Below are 21,254 nucleotides of genomic sequence, written 5' to 3'. Positions count from 1 at the left end.
AAGTTCATAGTTTCTCTGCTGAGGATGTGCATAAATTCCTCCTCCCTTATGGCTTACTGGCTGTATTTAAAAAAAATTTTTTTTTAATTTATTTGAGAGAGAGGGAGAGAGAGAAAGATGATGCAAGTGGAGGAGGGGCGGAGAGAGAAGGAAAGAGAGAGAGGATCCCAAGCAGGCTCCACATGGAGCCTGACTTGGGGCTCAAACTCACTAATCATGAGATCATGAACTGAGCCAAAATCAAGAGTTGGATGGTCAAGTGACTGAGCCACCCAGCACCCCATTCTGGCCCTACTTTAAAGGAAACTTTCTCAGCCAAGCTTGCTTGCTTGCTCCATTTTGAAATATTTTACTATATATATAATCATCCCTCTAAAAGAAAAATCAGGCATATGTAATCAATGTTGCAGAGGACAATAACAACAGACAGGTAAGATGGCTGTTTGGTACAGGAAGAGGCTTACACTTCAAGATACACTATTTTTGGTTAAATTATCAAAATATCACTTTTAGCACCTTTCTGTGCTAGAATATCTGTATATTTATAATTTTTCCAGGTGAATGTATTTCATTTATTTTAAATCACAACAATAATCTATGCTCATTGTACAAGTTTATATATGTAAGGAAGTACCAAAAAATGATTAATATTCTCCTTGTTCTCTCTTACACTCCCCACTAGCATTTTTTATTATTTTTATGAAATTGAGATCATATTATATTCATTACTTTTCCCCCACACACTGTAAATATTACTTTTGAATTTTGCTCTATTTTACAGTGTCATGGATGCATCTCCATAGGTGGATCTAACTGGATTTAGCACATTCTTTCTAATCACTGTATAATGTTCCATAATATTACATACATAGTTTATTCAGCCATTCTTCCCTTAGGGACTTTCAGGTTATTTCCAATGCTGCAGGCAATGTCTTTGCTAGAGAATTAAAAGAGCCCAGTTGAGAATCACACTGTGGATTCAAATGTTCCTTCCAGCCAGCAGTCTCTAAGTCACCGACACCTTCTGTCAGGAAGATGAGATGACTCTTCACTGTAGAAAGCTACGTCTCCCTGCAGTCCTGTGGGTCCAGGCTGGGTGAACTGTTTGTTTTGTGCTGGAGCATGACATCCTGGTCACTCAGCATCAGCGTCGGTGGCCGGCTCTGAAAGGAAGATGGTAGTAGGAAGAGGGAGAGCTGGGAAATGACCAAGTAAAGCTCCGGGGTAAAGCAGCCTATTGTTGTCTGGCTTTCTTACACATCCAGTTCTGATTTTTACCTTAAAATGGTAGTTAATGAGTAAAATCTTGACAGACTTTTAGATAGTTTTTTGATCTTGTTTTCTAACACTAACCGACAAAAAAGGACTAATTTAGAAAGCCTGTGTCTGAAATAATAATATAAAGGCAAAAGCAAAATAGCAGCCAAAAACAAGGAAACCTTGAAATAAACCCAGAGCCTAGAATTTCTTCATTTGATGGAAGTTCATCTTTTAGAAATTCTTTTTCAATATACAAATTCTAATTCAATAGGTCTTTAACATAGACTGTCTTACTAAAGAAGTTCACTCACTTCATTTAACATAAAATGTATCATATTTAAGTATTTTAAATAGCATATCTTAATATTTTTATATGTGTTGTTATCTTTAACTTTAAGATTTTGGACTGTCAGGCCAGTAATGATCAAGGTGTTCAGAGCTGCTCTTCCAAACTTAGCATAGCTAACTTGTTTGTGTGACACAGGACGATGCTCCACAGAAATACACCATTGATCGTGGCCATGGCTTTCGATGTGCTGTTAATTGGCTGAAGACAGAGTGGAAGCTGGCAAACGGGGTCTTTTTCCAAACTTGGTGTGAGACACTTCTCACAAGCTCTAGAGAAGAGATCTGTAATTGACATTCATGTAACATGGAGGGGTGGGGCGTGGGGGTCTCACAAGATAACCATTCAAAGCCAGAAAGGAACACCTATGAAAAGATGAGGAATCTGTCCCTCTCCCTCCCTCCCTCCCTTCCTCTCTCTCTCTCTCACACACACAGATATGTAAGTATGTGTGTATGTATATATATGTGTATTTATATATATGGTATTTTCCCTATTTAAAAAGTAATCAAGGGCAGAATCAAAAGTAGCTATTGTATGACTGTCTGCATGTCACAGAGATTTGGAAAGATAATTTTGTGTCATCTTGCCTTCAGAGTGAACTGAAACTGGATTTGCATTCTTGGGTGCTACATGAGCAGCTTTGTGACTTTAAATAAATCACATCCACGGTTTTCACATCCACGTAGTGAGTGAGGGTTATTCCTTACTATGTCAAAGGATTATTGGGAGACTTAAAATGAGACAATAGATATGAAAATGTTTATGTTGTATTGCATACATTCTGGTTTCCCTCTTAGGAAGTTCAAGAGGACTTCCAGTAGGAAGATGTTTCTTCGTAGGATTAAAAGGATACATAGAAGGGCAGTGGAGTGAATAAAACTTTGTGAGATGTGAACAATGGTGCCAATAACCAGACATAATTTTAGAATTATCAAGAGTTTCTATATCCTTTATCTCATTAGTTCTTAACAAAAATCCTGTGTATCAGTTAGGCTAATTTTTTTTATATCCATTATGCAGAGGAGGAATCATGACTCTGAAATTAAATGAATTAGCCAATATCACCTGCAAGCCTATAATGGAGTGAAGTTCTTTTTGACTAATAGTTCAGTGCTTTTTATATTAATCTATGTTGTCTGTCAATGCCAGACAGTTGGCAAATACTAAACAGAAGTCTAATTGATTCAAAGGATGATTATCTCCATCCCTTGGTTGATACTCAGCACATTCTGTGGTATGCATGTATACCAATGCATCAAAGAGGAGAAAGAGGGTGCAAAGTCCCTTTGAGAGTGCAAGTCCCCTAAAAACAGGAAAGTATGTTATTCCTTTGTGTTCTCAGTGCCCAACTGAGAGCCTAGTACTTAATAGGTTCTCAATAAATGCTTGCTGCTGCTTCTGTTGCTTTTGAGATACTATTCAGTGTTGACTTCTTAGGAAAGATTCATTAGAAAACATCATATGAAAGAGGGTTAGTTTTAGAATAAACAGAATCTGCTACCTCCTTCCCTCCCTGTGCAGTAAATGATTTCCTAAGAATTCTTTCATAGGTACAATTATTAGAAAGATAAAGGATGCTTAGGGAAGCATGAGTAATTACCATTTCCACTTAAATGCAAGAAAGGTAATACAGGTTCTACTCTCCTAAACATGAACATGAGGCTGTTGAAAATTAGGTCTTTGACTAGAACAGGCAGAAATACACAGCTGTCACTAGGGGAAAAATGCCTTTGAGATAAAGTGGAACTTCTCATATCTAAAGAGTAGGAGCATAGTGTGTTTTGTTTGATCCATACAAATTATAGTAATTTAGTTTCAGCCTGAACAAGCACCACAAACAAAAACTGGCAGGCAGGGTCTCTATAGGAGTGGCCAAGCAAGTCAGTTTTCATTTCCTTCCAAGCCCTAGTTTGGCTGATCCATCCACAGAAAAACAGAACAAAAGCCAGAGATTACTGCACCCTAAAGCATCCAAGTGGCTTATTCGGCTCAGGGTGTATTTATAGCAACCTGGCTCACACTGAGAACTTCCTTCTCTATTCAGCGAATGTGCTAATGTGCAAATGGAAGCTTCAGGACCATAAAAGTAGACGTAGATGCAGGGTGTGATCAATGAGTAGATTCTCAAGCCTGTTGTGATTTTGATCTAGCCATGCCTTTCAACCACCACTGTGAACATTTACCTCAAAATAGGCTCATCCTCTTCTTCATGTGCACATTCTATTTGTAGATGTTGCTATGAGGACAGATTCATCGAAAATGACTGATGTGGAGCCCGTGGTCAACAATTTTGCATCTTCAGCAAGGACAGGCCGCCGGAATGCGGTGCCAGACATCCAGGGCTCAGCGGGGACAGGTGGAATCTCGGAGTTGCCCCTCAGACTGGAGGCCCTCTCCATGGAGGAAGGTAACACACAAATTCTCTTCAAAACAGTAGCACTCTCTTCTTAGTCCTTTCCTCTGGAACAGTCTCTCTTTTAACTAGTCATAAGTGCTCTTTTTTTCTGTGCCTTTTTTCACAAGTGCCTACTAAAATCTCTCAGTGTTTGTTTAAGGCTAAGTACATTTTTTAGGCTTTCTGAAAGTGGACAGTTTTACCTTTTTGTCTCGATGTGTATGTGGAAGCTGAACATTTATTTATTCATTGAACATGTATAGCCATGCACAGTGCTAGTAATTGGGAATCAGAGGTGAACAAATATAATCCCCTCAACAGACTTACAACATTTATCTAGAAATACTCAGAAATGAAATAGTTTTCTTTCTGTCATCCATTGGCAAACCACTTTGGCAGGTTCTATTTCACTGTAGTATTCTCAAGTCCTTCTGTTTCTCACATCTAAGAAGAAGTTTATTATCAGTTAAAGATGAAATCTTTAAGGTGAGTATTTGTATAAAAGGTGATTGTTCTTCAGTGGAAAAAGTTGAATTAAGGAAAAAAGGGAGCTGTCAAACTAATGAAGGGAAATCTCGGGTCTTTCACCCCATTCTTACATACATCTCATACAGCTTCCAGAGCTTAGTCTTCTGGAAATAAATATAATGATACTCTCAGTAAAGTTTTAAAGGAGTCTTTTTATTTAAAAATATTTGTAGAGGTTAAAGAAAAAAGTGTTACCAAAATACCTGTGCTTTGTGCCCCATGTTAGACGTCAAGGTAGACTTTAGTATGTGTACAGAAATTTATGCTGGCTGGCAATGAGGCAAGAGAAAGCTAGAAGTTTGTGCATATCTACACTATTCATGCAAGTCCCAGAAGAGGGCTCTTGGTCCTTTGCTTCAGGAGATTATTTACTACCTGGTAAATTACAAATGTTCCTGGTTTGATCCCTATGAAATAAGTAAATCTTGGTTTGGCCAGGGACACCTCATCTTTTCCCAGAGGTCATTGCATTTCTCTTATGAGATACTACAAGTAATAGTAAAAAAAAGTATATATACACACACACAAACTATTATAAGATGGGAAATTGGAAAGAAAGAAAATAAATAAAAATGTGTGTAATCATTTCGGCCTTTTAAGTTTGAAAATGGAATATGGTTATTAGAACATGATGTTGCTGTTGAAGGGCCATCCTCAACTAGAGAGGGAGAGAAGCTAAGTTGCTTATTAGTATAATGGGCCTAATTAGAGTTTACGTACCCTAACTGCATACACACAAAACCTTAATGCTTACTGATGTTACCTGGTTAACTCTTTGTAGGAGAGTGAGTAGTTTTCACCATTTTACTTCCATCGCTAGAGAGACCATTATCAGAAACAATATAGTTACTATTTTTATACTGTTAAAGAGCAAAAATTTCAGCTAAGTAAATTTGAAGATCTAATGACTTTATTAAGTGATTCATGAATCAGACAGCATCCTATCCAGCAAGTAGAGGGGAGCTCTGAGGAGTTGTATACAATGGAAGGTTTTTATAAGAAGGAAGGTGAGACAAGGAAGTTATTAGCAAAAGAAAATAAGGATTGTTCTAAGTAAGGTCACATTCCCTTAGAGGGAAAGGAAAGGGGGTTATTAGGTGGATTATTAGGTGGTTAAGTGGTTTCCCTCAGATCTATCCTCTTTGATTTTTGTTGTTGTTGTTGTTGATAAATATTTTTAGGTGGGAAAAATTCTAGGCTCACAAATGTCTTGCATCCTGCATGAAACTAACCTGTCTGAAATTTGCCCAGTTCACACTTTGTCTTAATCTATCTCTTATAAATTAATAACTGTGATAGGGAGGACAATGATGCCTGATAACATATGAGCAAGTAGGGACAGAGGGCGGCAGCTGTAAATGTCACAAAGGGCCTTTCCTTAACTCCCTCTATCACTGTTCATTTGATCCATTGTTCAATTTAGTGCCCACTAAGTGCTAAGCACCATTCTAAAAACTAGCAGCATATGGGTGAATAAGACAGACATAAAGTCTTGCTGTCCTGGATGATATCTACAATGGGAGAGTTAGGTTATAAACAAATAAATATATGTCAACAGTATCCGTTCTATCAGAGAATTAAATAGGATGTTGTGGTAGAGTTACTGTGGTTTTAGATTGAGAAATTAGGACAGCCCTCACTGAAATCTGAATGACAATGATGTGTTTTGAATCACAACTGAAGGAAGCAGCAGGCACCAAAGATCAGAGGTAAGAGCTGTCTTTGCAGAAGGAGCAGCCAGTAAAAAGCCCTTAGAATGGACATGCCTCCAAATCCTCTTTGTTCCTCTGATCCTCACCATACCACCCCTCTGTTTCAAGATTACAAGTAGCATTGTGTCTGATGAAATCAGCAGTCCATTCTTAGTTTCCATCCTACATGATCTCTTGGAAGTTTTGTCATGATGCACCGTCCCTTTCTTCCCCTTAAGACTTTTCTTCTCTTGGCTTCTTGGACATTCCGTTCTCCTGGTTTTCTTCCTGCTTCACTGGCTGTTCCTCTCCTGCTATTGTTTCTTTCTCTCTCTGATCTCTTAATGAATTACATGGTACCAGAACTCAGTGGTTTCTTGTTTGCTTGTTTGTTTTTGGTTTTGTTTTTTACATTGTCTCTATCAACATTCCCTCCTCTTGAGATACTGTCCGATTTCACTGGGACAATATCATTTTCCTGATAGCTCATGGATTTGTTTTCTCCAGTTAGAAGCTCCACTGACTTCACACTCATAAATCCATCTGCCTATTTGACCCCTGCTTTGGCTATCTAAGAGGGATCTCAAACTTAATGGATAATAAAGCGGAGTTCAGATATTCTCCCTGATACCTGTTCTTCTGCCTCTTCCCCGTCTTGGTGAATGGCAGTTTCACACTTCCAGTTGCCAGAGTCAAAATCTTGGTATCATCCTTGTCTCCCCTCTTTCTCTCAACTGTGTATCTAATCTATCAGCAATAATTGTCAGTTCTACTTTCAGATTTGTTCAGCTAGCTGCCATTTTTCACCCAAAAGATCTGGTCTCTTGGTATCCCTCTGACCCCATCTTCTGTTCTTTTTTCTCTGTATTATCCTGCCTGCAGTTCCTTCCTGCACATTGATAGCTTTGACTCTAACTTTCTCTCTGCTTAGAATGCTCTCTCCCTGCCATTGGCATAGCTCACCCCTTACCTTTTCAGGTCTTTACTTGCATGGCCCTTCTCCCCAGCTAACCCTAGCTAAAATCACAACCTCCATGCCCCAAGACTTCTTGAAAACTCCTATTCTCCTCCATAGCACTTAGGACTCCTCACATACCATACATTTTACTTATTTTGTTTATTCCCCATATCCCTCACTAGAAGTCTCCTGAGAGCTGGAATATTTTTTTTTCACTGCTTGGTATATTATACATGTTTAATAATATATTTCCTGAATAAAAATTGAAGAACTGAATAGAATCCATCATATTGAACTTCAAAGATGCCAGTGATGATTTTGGCAAGAGTATTAGGGAGGCAGAAGAGACTTAATAGCTTTCATTTAAAATGGAGACCTCAAGAGATATGTTTTAAAGGATAAAAGACAAGATAGTATGTGGAAAATTTTCAGTTAAAAGAAGGCCTTTGTTAGTTCAAAGTTGGTGGTGATGTGAGGAAATGAGGAGTCAGGAGCAAGGGAAAGTCAGGTGAAATGGAGGCGGGAGATGATTGTTAGCTTGCTGATGAGGCAGAAATGGAGAGGGTTGCAGATCTTGAAGGAATAGACTTGGATAGTCTGAGCAGCACCAAGGCCAGCTCCAGGATTGTGCGGTGAGGTGTGGTTGGTTGCACAGCGCCCTGGGTTCAGAAGAGATTTGCACTTGCTGTTGCTGTCTTGAAGTTTTCCATATGTTTTGAAGACGGGGTGCTACATTCCCACTTTGCACTGGGCTCCAATAAATTATGTAACCAGTCCTGAGGAACACATTTTCCATTGTAATAAGAGGAAGGGTAGAAGGAATAAGTACAGACTACGGGGTTTTAGAAATTTGGTGGTTGAGGGAGCTTTTACCTGAAGATTTTGATTTTTTTTCTTTTCTGCAAAGTAGTGAGATCATTTCCTAAGAGCAAAGGAGGTAGAAACTGTGAGGAAGCTGGAGAGAGTGTGATGAACTATAGGGAGATCATTAAGGGGGTTGGGCTATGGAGCCACTTGACCCAGTCCAAATTGTGTTTCTGTCACTTACTAGCTCTGTGACTGAGCAAGTTACTTAACCTGTTTGTATTTCAATAGACTAATCTATAAATGGAGATTGTGATAATACCTAGGAGACTGCCTCGCATGTAATAATTCTGGAGAATAGGAGGGAAAGGTAACTAGGAGAATGTTGATTCCCAAACCTATCCATATTTATTTTCTTTGTATAGTTTCCATATCTAGATTGAGGGCAAAGCCTCTCCTAATCAAGGAGAGAATTATTAGGATGCATAAAGGAAGTACTAATGGTTTCATTCCACTATAGTATAAAATATATTTCACTATATTCTATAAATGAACGGAATTATTTATTTATTTTTTAGATATAAAAAAGAAAGATGAAGAAACAACACAATGCCAATTGGAAAAGCCCCCAAAAGAAGAAAAATGAAGGCTCATAAACTATCAAAAGTGCTGAATTTCTGTAAACTGAAAGACTTAGTGGCCCTGCTTTCCTGAGATGTTTGATCTGGTAGTAACTATGGTAACATTGCAGCCCTAAGCAACACGTGTGTATTAGATAATTTTGTTGTGATGCTACTCACTTGGAATGCAACCACAATGTCCGATGTAGGCTATTAAAAGGCATATTACTTCCAAATTGCACCCAAGGAAAAGGTTAAGAATGTATGGTCACTTATATACATATCATTATCTATAAACCCAACAAAATCCACTGTTCTCTTTTGGATTTACTTAGCCAGATGTATTTTTAATTCTGTTTTTATGGTAATGGGCAAACCATTTTCTTAGTAAATATAAAACAAACACCATTCATTTAAAACTATGGAATTTGTAGGGCAGTATTTTTTTTTTTGGATGAGAAGGAATAATAGTCAAAAACACATAGAGAACATTTGTTTTTAAAGCAAAAATGCACTATTTTTCCCCAAACCCTAAAATGATTTGGAAAAATTGCAAAACTTTGACAACTTAAATATCTTTAGGATATTTTTGTTTGATGTATTTTGCTTCTAGTCTATGCATACTGTGATTTTTCTTATAGACTCTTAAAATACAAAATTTGTGACAAATTGTTTATATGGAACATACCTATTAAAATGAATTTCACTATCTTCCTTAACTTTGGTGTATGTGTGTGCATATGTTTTTCTTTAATAAGACTTATTCAAAACACTTTACTAGTTGCTTTATACTGTCTTTTCCTTTCTTAGGGCTTATGTGTATTGTGACTTGTTTCTGAAATGATTTCCTCAGGAATGCAGACCATCATTTTTATATCTTCCCTAAAGTAACTAACATGACACAAATATTTAGTGAATGTTGTAGGTAGAAATAGCAAAATACTTGCTTTTAATATATATTTAAGTATATATTTTAAAAGGAACAAAAGCAAAACCAAAGTTATAGTAAATTTTATTAGACATTTTAGAAAAATAGTAAAATTCTGAATTTTTAGAAAATGGACTAATGAATTTATTTTAATTTTCAGATATATATGCATGCAGTTATATTTTATTTGATTGTTGACTTAGGCCATGTCTGTATACAGTAATCAAATAAACTCTTCACTGCTCAAGAAACTTGTTCTTGATACAAGTCTTCTTAATTTTATCTTCTAAAGTATACCAACTGAAAAATGGTGACACACTGTAGAGCAGGAAGTTAATAAACTTTGCAACATAATTCACCTCCTACTTATTATTTCATTGGCGAAGCCTAACTTCATATCTTATACATACCAAAGGGGTAGATTGCAAAGAACCTGATTGTTTTAAATTCTCAAATATAATTTTTTTAGGTAAAATAATCAAAAGTAATATCTTAGGTGTAGCACTAATTTATTTTTTTTAACTTTTTAAAAAATTATTTTTTAATGTTTATTTTTGGGAGAGACAGCACGAGCAGTGGAGGGGCAGAGAGGGAGGGGGACACAGAATCCTAAGCAGCTCCAGGCTCTGAGCTGTCAGCACAGAGCCCAGCACGGGGCTTGAACTCACAAGCTGTGAGATGATGACTTGAGCCAAAGTCGGAAGCTTCACTGACTGCGCCACCCAGACACCCCTAGAACTAATTTAATTTTCAATTAAATGTATTACACTAAAATTGTATTTCAGGAAGTTATTGAATGACATGATATTGTATAAACAGTATAAAGAGTATTAGAGGAGAACAGTGATTTTTAACTTGCAGGGTAATGACAATTTTACCTCCTGAGGACATTTGTCAATGTCTGGAGACATTTGTGACTGCCACAACTAGGCTGGGGGCCAGGGAGAGAAAGCGCTGCTGGCTTCTAGTGGACAGAGGCTAAGGATGCTGCTAGGCTGCCAAATATCCTGCAGTCCTGGGAGTGGACCCTCACGGTGGGTGGACCCTCACAGCAAAGGATTATCTGGCTATGCATGTCAGTAGTGTAGAGCTTGAGGAACCCTGGAGCAGAGTTAAACTGTTAAGCACAAGGATTTTTTTAAAAATTAATCACTAGTACTTTATTGTCTACAAATTTTCAGAACATTCCTACTGTCCAAATGTTTAGTATTTGTACAATAATTTCCTTTTTCGGTCTGTGTGAGTGAGCTATATACATTGTATTATGTATAAAAACACGATGGCAAACATCAAACTGAGTCTTCATTGCTCCCCTGTTCTTTTAAATTTATGAAGGCTCACTTTCTGAAATAATTATTGTTTTGGTCCCTCATTCTATTTTTTTAAAGTTTTTATTTAAATTCCATTAGTTGGGGTGCCTGGGTGGCTCAGTCGGTTGGCTAAGCGTCCAACTTCTGCTCAGGTCATGATCTTGAGGTTTGTGGGTTCAAGCCCCACATCAGGCTCTGTGCTAACAGCTCAGAGCATGGAGCCTGTTTCAGATTCTGTATCTCCTGCTCTCTCTGCCCCTCCCACTCTATGTTTCTCTCTCTCTCTCTCTGTCTCTCTCTCTCTCTCAATTAAACTTAAATAAATAAATTCCAGTTAACATACAGTGTAATATTAGTTTCAGGTATATAATACAGTGATTCAACTCTGCCATACAATACCCAATGCTTATCACAGCAAGTGCCTTCCTTAATCCCTACCACTTTTTTCACCCATTCTCCATCCACCTCCTTTCTGGTAACCATCAGTTTGTTCCCATAGTCAAGTGTTTCTTGGTTTGCCTCTGTCTCTCTTTTTTTCCTGTTGCTTATTTGTTTTGTTTCTTAAATCCCATGTATGAGTGAAATTGTATGGTATTTATCTTTACCTGACTTATTTTGCTTCACATAATATTCTCCAGCTCCATCCGTGTCATTGCAAATGGTAAGGTCTCATTCATTTTTGTGGCTGAGTAATATTCCATTGTGTGTGTGTGTGTGTGTGTGTGTGTGTGTGTGTGTATACCACATCTTCTTTATCCATCAGTAAATGGACACTTAGGCTGTTTCCATAATTTGGCTATTATAGATAATGTTGTTATAAACATCAGGGTGCATGTATCCTGAATTAGTGTTTTTATATTTAAGTAAATACCCAGGAGTGCGACTACTGGGTCATAGGGTAGTTCCATTTTTAACTTTTTGAGGAGACTCCACACTGTTTTCCACAGTGGCTGCACCAGTTTGCATTTCCACCAACAGTGTAAGAGGGTTCCCCTGTCTCTACATCGTTGCCAACACCTGTTGTTTCTTGTGTTGTTGATTTTAGCCATTCTGTAGTTTTGATTTGTATTTCCCTGGGACGATCAGTGATGTTGAGCATCTTTTCATGTCTGTTGGCCATGTGTATGTCTTCTTTGGAAAAATGTCTATTCATGTCTTCTTCCCATTTTTAAATTGGTTGGTGACTTTTGTAAGCATGTGCATTTTGGATATGTATGACCTGAGTTTGAGTAGCTCTCCTACTCACTAGCTACATGATCTTGGGAAATTTACATCATTTCCAAGTCTCAGCTTTATCCTCTGTACAGTGATATTAAGAATAGTACATACTTTATAGGGTTAGTGGAAGTAATAAATGAGCTATATGTAAAACACTTGGTGAATGGCTGGTAAAGAATACTTATTCAATAAATATTGACTATCATCATCATCATTTTTATTCCAGATGCTTTTGCCATTATTTTCTGGTGGTGGAGGTTGTGGGCAGCTGAGTTTGTTAATTTGGCTATCTCTGCCTTTCTGTGTGCTTTCACAAACATCCCTAGTTCTTGGTGCTGGGAGAAGACATTATAATGGAAATTGACAATTCATAGTAATTACCACATTAGTGCCAATTCAGTCACACTAATAAGCTGCTGACAGGTGATGAACATTACCCTTTAACAATGAGTCACCTCACTAGTGTTTTATGACAGTTACTGCAACAAAACAGAATTTCGAGTACTTAAATGAGTAATGTGTTCCATAAAAATGTAAAAGAAAAAAATTAACAACTCTTGGATCACAGTATTTTGTGGTATTTATCTCTCATTTAGGATTAGGAGACCAGAAACGAAGCCATGTCCCTTTCACTACTGCTGGTAATGACATACATTCCAAATGTATATCTTAAACCACTTATTCATCACAAGGCACACAGAAATGTTCCATTATGTACATATTTATAAGTATTATATGTTACAGGAGGTATCAGGCTTGTTGAATATTTACTAATGAAAGGATTTTTTTCTAAGATAAAATCCAGACAAAGGGGAATGAGAGGTCAATTGTAGTTTAAAGACAAAATTGAAATAGCCTATCAACTTTTCAAAAAAAAAATCAGGCTCTTTTGGAGGAATCTTTGCTTATTGTCAATGACAGTGTCAACAAAACTATCTAGTTGGGCTCATTAAAGGAAGTCTCGAAGCCCATTTTTGCCATTGTCTATATATAAGCCACTTGGCTTAGTCAGTAGCTAAATAATAATTATTATTGTCAGATAAACCAGGACAAAAGGGAATAATAAAGCTATTAAGCAGTTATTTGGAAACTTGACTATTCAAAGGAAGAGAAAGCAGAATAAAAAACAATTTTGCTCCTTGTGCCAAGAGATATTTTTGTAATTTGGGCTGGAAAGGTTGGAACCATCTTAGAATGTGAATTACCACAGAGCAAGGCATCCTACTTCCAAGAGGAAATGGTGCGTTTGCTTCAATTTCGCTAGCTTAGGTGGCTTTGGCCAGTTTGGGAGGTGATGGTTGTAGAGAGAGAAAGGGGGAGAGGGAGAGACAGGAAGAGTTACAAAGCACACTAGCCTGTTGTCTTATCTGTAAAAACTGACACCTCAAATTCAAATTACAGTTCTACTGTTTGCTATCAGGACTTTTGAAGCACTCTCTGTGCTTCAATGTATAAAATGATGAATTATGAGAATTAAATGAGTGAATACTAGTAAATTGCTAAGGAAAGTGCCTGGAACATAGAGAAGCTATTATTATTTTTTTATTTTTATCATCATCATTACTATTAATTGCTTGAGCATAAAGAGTGGCAGACTTTCAGGTGAATGTCTGTTCTTTTCTCTGTCATTTGCTAAAGTACATTTTCCTCCTATTCCTTTGCTCTGTTTTCTTCCTGTGAGCAGCACCTCTTTAGCTAAAACTAGGACTGATTAACCAGAGTGAATTCCATTTTTTCCAGAGTTATTGATGTTAATTCTTATTGAACATGGAATATCTGAAGCTGTTTAAAAGTGGAAACATTGGCTCAAGCAAAAGGCTGGAAAGGTATTGTTGCTCCTTGTTAAACTTCTAGGGAGGATTTCTTATTGAGCACATACCAATAGGAATAATGATAATAATATGTATACATAATAATGATAATAGTAATAATAATTATATAGTCATACTTTGAGTGACTGGTGATTACTAAGTACCATAGTAGATCCCTCCGAAGTTTCATAATAATAATCATACAAAATAGTTGCTAATGTTTCTCATTTTGCAGATGAAGAAAATGGATTCAGGGAGTACCTTTGGGAATTCACACAAGTAAGAAAGTGTGAAAGTGTGAAAGGCAAGAGTGACCCAGGATGAGGCTCTCAGAGTCAGGATGTGCACTGCCTCTCTTGCACCAAAAGACCCTCTGCTCAAAACAGAATTCCACTCAGGATTCCTAAAAAATTTTTAAAAAGTTGTATATAGAGAGAATAGCACATAAGCCCTCTTGAGGCATTTATGCCTTAGCAGAAGGAATTTTATTTATTTGCTTGGCATTTATTTATTCACTCCCTCCTTTATTCATTTATATTTTACCTTATCACAAAAAAGATTTTATATGACAAGTGCAATTGCCATTTAATTTGCCATTCGCTTGCAGGACTCTAAGGAATGGAAAATAGTGAGGCGCCTGTGGCTCTTTGGGGAGGGAAGTAGTGCCCTGGAAATGACGCAAAGGGGGGAGAGGCTGTACTGAAGAGAGAGGCACCACACCCAAACTTGACGCATTTCACATTTGTCCTGGGGCTGCCTATAACTGGAAAGGGCACACTGATATTCTGTGGGAATCACAAAAATGATCTGTCGTGAACTAACTGTGAATATCTTAAAGGTAGGGCCTCACAGGCAAGTGAAATGATCTCCTTTGTTCCATGTAGATATGTTTCAGAGGCTGAATAATATCTGGCAGCACTGATGGCAGAGGAGTCCCTGAAGCCCTGGACAGGCATCACTACAGAGGCCTCGGGGAACAATTCTTCTCAGAGTAAGATGAGAAAAAAAAGTCTTGCCCCACCTTTGAGCATATGGAATTTACTTTTAGAGCTCTTGGAAGGATTTCGTGGTGATTTAGAGACATTAGACATTCGAATATTCCAGTTTTATAATTACATTTGCACCTAAATTGGATTTCTATTCGTGTAAAAAAAATTCACTTTTAAAATATTTCTTCATTTGATATTATAAAGACTGTGGAGAACAATAGAAAAAATAAGGGGGATATCAGTCAATAGATGTGAATTTGGTTTCAGAATTTTGACCTAAATTCAACCTAAATTGTATTCCTTTGGGTAAATTTTCTTTTTACATGCAACAATTGCTCAAAATCGACACTAGGTGGTGCTGGCACCACGTTTCTTACTGATTTCACTTCTGTCACATTTAATGTTTTCCTAAGGTTTCCAACTTGTTTTGATTTGTTTGTTTTAGCAATTATGCTCTGTGTGTGTTCAGGATTATTGCAAAAACAAAACAACAGCAGAAAACAAAAATAACTATTTCAAACAATTTTTCTGAGACAGTTTAGAAAGGAAATTATGGGTTTAAGAAAATGTGCTAATCTTTGATTATTGAATTTTTAGGATATCCTATGTTCTTAGATACCAAAAGAGGGTGCTCTAATACATCTTAAAAATACACTTCTTAGAAATACAAAGGCTACAACTTTTTCTTCCATGCAACAAAGAGTTCTTTTTTCTGTATAACAGGGGCAACTTTCTTTTTTTTTTTAATTTAAGATGGTCATGCACAAATGTCTTATTCATTAAAATCAAGTTAAAAACAGTTCTGAATTCTCTACAGTCTTAGATTAGAATTGGCCTTTGATGTTTTTAAAGTTAAAAGTGCTATTTTCAATTGTGACTTTGAGACTTTGAAAAGCCCCTGGCAGTTTGAGCTCAAGTAAATGGTATATGAATGTGTGGCTTTATTCTCGATTTAATTAAAAATATCTTCTATCACTTCAGAGTTTCCCCTCCACTTAGGAGGAAGATGAGTCTCATGAAAATATAATGTGGGTTAACTAAGTGATTATTCCTGGTCTCCTGAAGGCAGAAAGGGAAATAGGGAAAACTTTTCCCATAAATTCCCTTGCACGTTGTGTGGGAAACTTGCATGCACAAAGGGGGTGTTGGCCAGATAGTCGTGGCAAAGTCCCTGCTGGAGGTGAGAGGCCCTGAGCACAGCTTCTTGATATCTCTGAAGTGCTGTCACTGGACCCAAGTTCCAGATTCAGTGATAGGCCACATGTGGGTGAGCAGGGAAGGGAAGGGAGAGACAATGCTTAATATGCATTAATAGCTAACACTCAACATACGTTAAAGACTTTTACCAGGGCTTTATGTGTGTTGGTTTACTTAATTCTCTTAACAGCACAACATATGAAAAAAAACAGGCCAGACAAATCCTTGCCCAAGGCCATACTAGTAAATGGCAAAGCCAAGTTTCAAACCAAAGCAGGTTGAATCCAGAATCTGTGCTTTTAACCACTAACTTGTATCACTTTTCCAAAGGAGAGCAAACACAGTGTGAACTATATGCCGAGTGCTGTTCTAAGTGCCTTACCCACGCACACCCTCTTAATTCTCATAATGCTGATGTAGGCATTACTGTCCCCATTTCACAGCTGAAGAAACTGAGGCACAGGCCAGTAAAAAGTTTAAGATAATGATTGAAGTTGAGGGTGTGCTTAAAGGCAAGATTTTAAAACAAAGTCTGTTTAAAGAATACTCAGCAGCCTCAGAATTGAGCCCTGAACTCCTTTCTCCTTTTTCCTTTGCTTTGGGGTTTTCTTACTTCCATAGATGCTGCTGCCTGCAGGCTGTCCCAGAGCCACATTGCCTCTCTTTGGTGGTTTTGGTCTAGGTATGGGGATTAGTTTCTTCTTTTGATGCTTCCTATCATGGCTGGGGTTTTTGAAACCCATGCCCTTAAATAGAACAAGAGACACTAACTTCCTCTGCCGAGCACTACATGCTGAGATGGTGCTGCTTTTGCACCAAGGTTCTGGGGCAACTTCACAGAAGCCTACCTTCTTCCTAGCTCCAGCCTGCCCTCCGTAGTTACCATCTTCCTACCAGTCTTCCCCTTTCCCCCCACAGCCAAGATGGCTTTGGGTTCCCTCCCCAAATATTTGTCCCCCCCATTGGTAATTGACAAAATGAACAGTCCCACTCTGCCAGTGAGAACGCCTGCTTTCTTACAGCAATGGATGTTTAGGTGGTTGGTCAGGAGATAATGTGAGCCTGTGTTGGCGTGGGGGGGAAGGGAGTCTGTTTCATCAGAGGCTATAGACCCCAAGGAGATAGCTTAGTAGTTACTTCACTTAATTAGCAGAAAAGAGGCCCAGTGGTTTGGATGATTCTGTCACCAAGAGTGACAGAAAATCCAAAAAAGAAAGAAAGAGAGGTTCTTTTTCATTCACAGGTTCTTTTCAAATACAAGCAGTCTTTATTTCTTGGAACTTTGGTTTTCTTACATGTAGAATGAAGTTATTTAGAAGGCCTCTGAATCTTACCTAACTCTGTTAGTTTCTTATTTTCAGGCACATTTTAAGAGCTGCTTTGAGAAAATAAAATTGGCTATCAGCAATAGTGGAATGTACACTTCTAACTTGAAAACAAATTGATATATTGTTTTGTTTGTTTTTAATTTTATTTCTGGCTCTTTCAGTTTTCCAGGTAAGAGGAGGCAGACTGGACATTGTGTGTCCAGGCTTCACAACTGCATCCTCAACAAATGAGTGATAATATAAATTTGCAGTATTAAATGAAAAAATGATCAGAGATTCCATAACAAGTAATACTATATAAAACTTTGACTTACTCAATTTAATTAAATTGCCTTTCTAAAGCTGTTGTCCCTCCCCCGTCACTGTTTCTTCAAGATATGGAAATTGGCAACTCTCCACTGATACATGTCTGACTTACCTATGTCCTGAAACACCGTCTCACACTTAGTAAGGAACCACCTTATCTGAGTGGCCAGTGACCATAAGGACATTACTCTCCCGTTCTTAAGACTTTATCCCTTGACATAATCTATTACCCCTCACCTCGTCTGGTCCTTATTCTTAGATGGCTCTGGAATTTGAGGTCTTTGGCAATAATGGTCAGAAAAGACAGGAGGGGAGACCACAGTGGCTGCCTTTCTAGATGCTCTTTTCAGAATATCTACTGCTGGCCCAGCTGCAAATAATAAACAATACAATTGGTGGGATGTAAAGAGCATTTCAAATGTGAACGAAGGCTGAGAGGAGGCAGAAATGCACATGGTGTATTTGGAGATAAGTGGGCTGGTGTGGTTGACACTGAGGTGTAGAGAGTAGTGAGACACTTGGGAAATAAGATTGGAAATGAGATTCAGATTCTAGAGATTTGGCAAAGGCAGGCTGAGGCACCTGGACCCTACCCTGTAGGCAATAGCAACACCGAAAAGAGATGGTTTTGCTTGTTGTTTTGAGTAGTGAAGCGGTACGATGAAAGCTAGCTAACACCTTTATTTTAAATTATATAAATGAAAATATTATGCTCTCTTCTCAGTCACATGAGAAATGGGTGGCAGCAAATCAAAACTAGCTGCATCTGTCAAAAAGAGCTCCACATCAGAGACCCACATCCAGATGCTGTAAGAAACCTCAGTCCATATGAATGACCGCTCAGCATTCCCATATTCCCCCTCCCAGAACATATGATCTATTTCTTACCAATCTAACTCATCCTAGCTAGCGATCTGCTAACAAAAGCAATCTTTCCTCAAATCAAAGTTTCTTCACCCTTTGTTTGTTTTTGGTGTTGCTTAAGAAATAGCACTTCAAATGCCCTCAGCCTTAAAAGAAAGCAGGCGGATGTGGAAAGTAGTCTGAACCACTGTTGTCTCTGCACTGACACTTCCCGCATTTTAATAAGCTGGCACTCCACCACGCTCTGGTAGCATAAGTGAGCAGAATTTCCATTTTTACGAAAGATCTACAGTTGATTTTCTAAAAAGGAACAAAATAATAACCAGATGGTAGTTGATAGGCCAACTTTAAAGGCAAGTGTTTGTTTTGATCTCTTTTCCAAGGGAAAGAAAGTTTGGATAATTAGTAGAAGAATAAGAAAAAAAAAGAAAGAGGAGAATAAGTGCCTAAGATAATGTATAAAGAGAAACGTGAGGAGGAATGGATAGTGGAAAACAGGGGAAAAAATAGTCGCTTCTAGAAAAAGAGAAAACGAGAGGAAAAAATTTAACTGCAGATTTTTCACCAAATGGTTGCCTAGACAACTTAATGAGGAGTAGTTCCATCTCTACTGAATAGTTGCTGAAACACATCCTGAATTTAGAGTCTTTTGGCTCCACGACTATCAATTGGAAAACCATCATGTTTCAGGCATATTAGTTATGAGTGCCATATTTTCTATAGTATGCTTTTCTCCTAACAATAGAAGTAGTTGGTTGCAATCAATTTGGTGTGTAATAGAAGAATAGGAAGATTGAAACACAAGCATGATGAGAGTTTTGGAGTCAGATTAGCCTAGGATGGCATATTAATATGTGTAACATCGAGTAACAAACTGACGAAAAAGTAAATTAGGAAGCAGTTCAAAGCCCACTTGGCAATGTAAGATCATCTTTACATATTGCCAAGGTTGCTGTTGAGAAGCATTTTTCCATGTAAAGAGTTTGGTACACTTGAGGCTACTTAGTGTAGAGACAAAAAATGTCACTTTTTACAAGAGAGTTTTTTTTGTTTTTAATCTTCCATTAACATCTGGCTCCTATGGATTCTGTTATCACTGTTTTCTGTTTAATTAAATAATTATAAAAAATAAAAAGTGTTTTTAAATGCTTTACTGCTCCTATTTGAATTTGTCTTTTCTACAGTTTACTGTATATTCCAGAAAATGTTAATATTACATTGTTATAAATAAACCCATCTCTACAAAACCGTCCGTCTTGTATTTTGGGGGCTGAATTCTTGGTGTGTGTGTGTGTGTGTGTGTGTGTGTGTGTGTGTATGTTTGGAGTTGTGTGGGAGAGGATGTGGGGAAATAGGAGTAGTAAGAGGGATTATTTTCCATAATGACTCACACCATCTCTTTTTCCTAAGCAAAAACAGGGGTAAAGAGTGTGACAATTTTTTTGCTGTTGTTTGGAAACATACTTTGCGTTTGTCACCCTATTTTTCCTTCATATGAACACAGGTTTCTATAAAGCAACCTTGCCAAATCATATGCTGTCGTGTGGGATAGAATGAATCCTAGATCATAAACATTTATGCTTATAGACAACGAATTGGAGGAGAGCATGAAATTTAAAAAAATTATCTTTGGCACTGGCAAATGTTTGAATTTCCTCCTTGGGAATCACTTTGTCAATCATTTACTTCTCACTTTCATCTGGCAGAGAAAAAAGTAAACTCTATTTTCATGGCAGGACTAGTAGCAAGACCAATGTAATATTCAACCCTTGGCCACCTCTTTGGATGAAGGTCGAGATTTTTTTCCAAAATAGGAATGAAGTAGAGAAAGCCAAGAAAAGCGCGGTGGATTTGTGCTAAGTTGTATTTATTTTCCTGTATCTAGCTAACACAAAAAAAAAGTCAAGCAGACATACCACAACTCTGCATATTCTGTGTCATTCGGCATAGTTTATATATGTATGCATACTTATTTTAGACCTTTTTATGTTTTAGTTGAGCCAGATAGCCACACATCTTAATTCTGAGTAAATCTTAAAAAAAGAATAAAAAGTGATCTAATTCAAAAATAATTATTAAATAATTAATAAACTTAAATATATAATTTTGAAAGTTCCAATCTAATTTGGTATATAATGTTCATATAGTATATTTCTTACCTGCTGCCTTCCATGTTATACTAAGAGATTAGGAATTATCTGAGTGTGTAACCTTGATTCTCCTGAAATATTACATGAAGGAATTGATGCAGATACTCTTTTACAAGTTCTAGTCTGAAAAAATTTATAGATTTCACTATTTAAGAAAGAATTCATTATATAAAATGAAAGATAAAAATTGAGCAAAATATTTCCAATCATTTAGACAATATAAAAGAACTCAAAACAATAAGAAAAGCATTAGTATTCAAATTAAAAAATAAATAAGGGATGATAGTAGAAAATAGTTCACAAAAGAGGAAAAACAAATATTTGAAGAAATAATAAGAATGTGAAAAATACATATTTTATTTTCTTTGACTGTTGAATTAGCCAAAATAAAGCAATATGCTATGGTGGTTAAGAGCCTGGGTCTGAGGCAGACAGACCTGAGAGAATTCTGTTATCCCTCTGAGATTGCAAACCCTGAACAAGTCTCCATTTTCCTATAGTAAATTAAGAATAATGATAGCACCTACTTCCTAGAGTGATTAGCAATG

At 37.3% G+C, this 21,254-nt stretch overlaps 1 protein-coding gene and 1 long non-coding RNA gene across 13 annotated transcripts in view; both read left to right on the top strand.

Moving 5' to 3' along the window:
• Nucleotides 1-9,784, top strand: part of PKIB (cAMP-dependent protein kinase inhibitor beta) — a 176,672-nt gene extending 166,888 nt beyond the window's left edge. For all 12 annotated transcript variants that reach the window (XM_053222320.1, XM_027056990.2, XM_053222319.1 and 9 more), the window contains 2 exons: nucleotides 3,840-4,016; nucleotides 8,564-9,784. In XM_053222320.1, coding sequence (XP_053078295.1) covers nucleotides 3,848-4,016; nucleotides 8,564-8,631 — 237 coding nt within the window. In that variant the 5' untranslated portion in view covers nucleotides 3,840-3,847 and the 3' untranslated portion in view covers nucleotides 8,632-9,784. The remainder of the gene's footprint in view (nucleotides 1-3,839; nucleotides 4,017-8,563) is intronic.
• A 2,116-nt stretch (nucleotides 9,785-11,900) lies between these two features.
• LOC113598699 (uncharacterized) lies at nucleotides 11,901-19,706 on the top strand. Its single transcript, XR_008298364.1, has 2 exons — nucleotides 11,901-13,887; nucleotides 14,757-19,706. It is a non-coding gene; the product is annotated as an uncharacterized LOC113598699 (long non-coding RNA).
• Nucleotides 19,707-21,254: the final 1,548 nt, after the last annotated feature.

The sequence above is a fragment of the Acinonyx jubatus genome, chromosome B2 (genome assembly GCF_027475565.1).
Source record: "Acinonyx jubatus isolate Ajub_Pintada_27869175 chromosome B2, VMU_Ajub_asm_v1.0, whole genome shotgun sequence".
Classification (NCBI taxonomy): Eukaryota; Metazoa; Chordata; class Mammalia; order Carnivora; family Felidae; genus Acinonyx; species Acinonyx jubatus.
The sequence above is the reverse complement of the archived record's forward strand: the minus strand, read 5'-3'. Positions and strand labels throughout refer to the sequence as shown.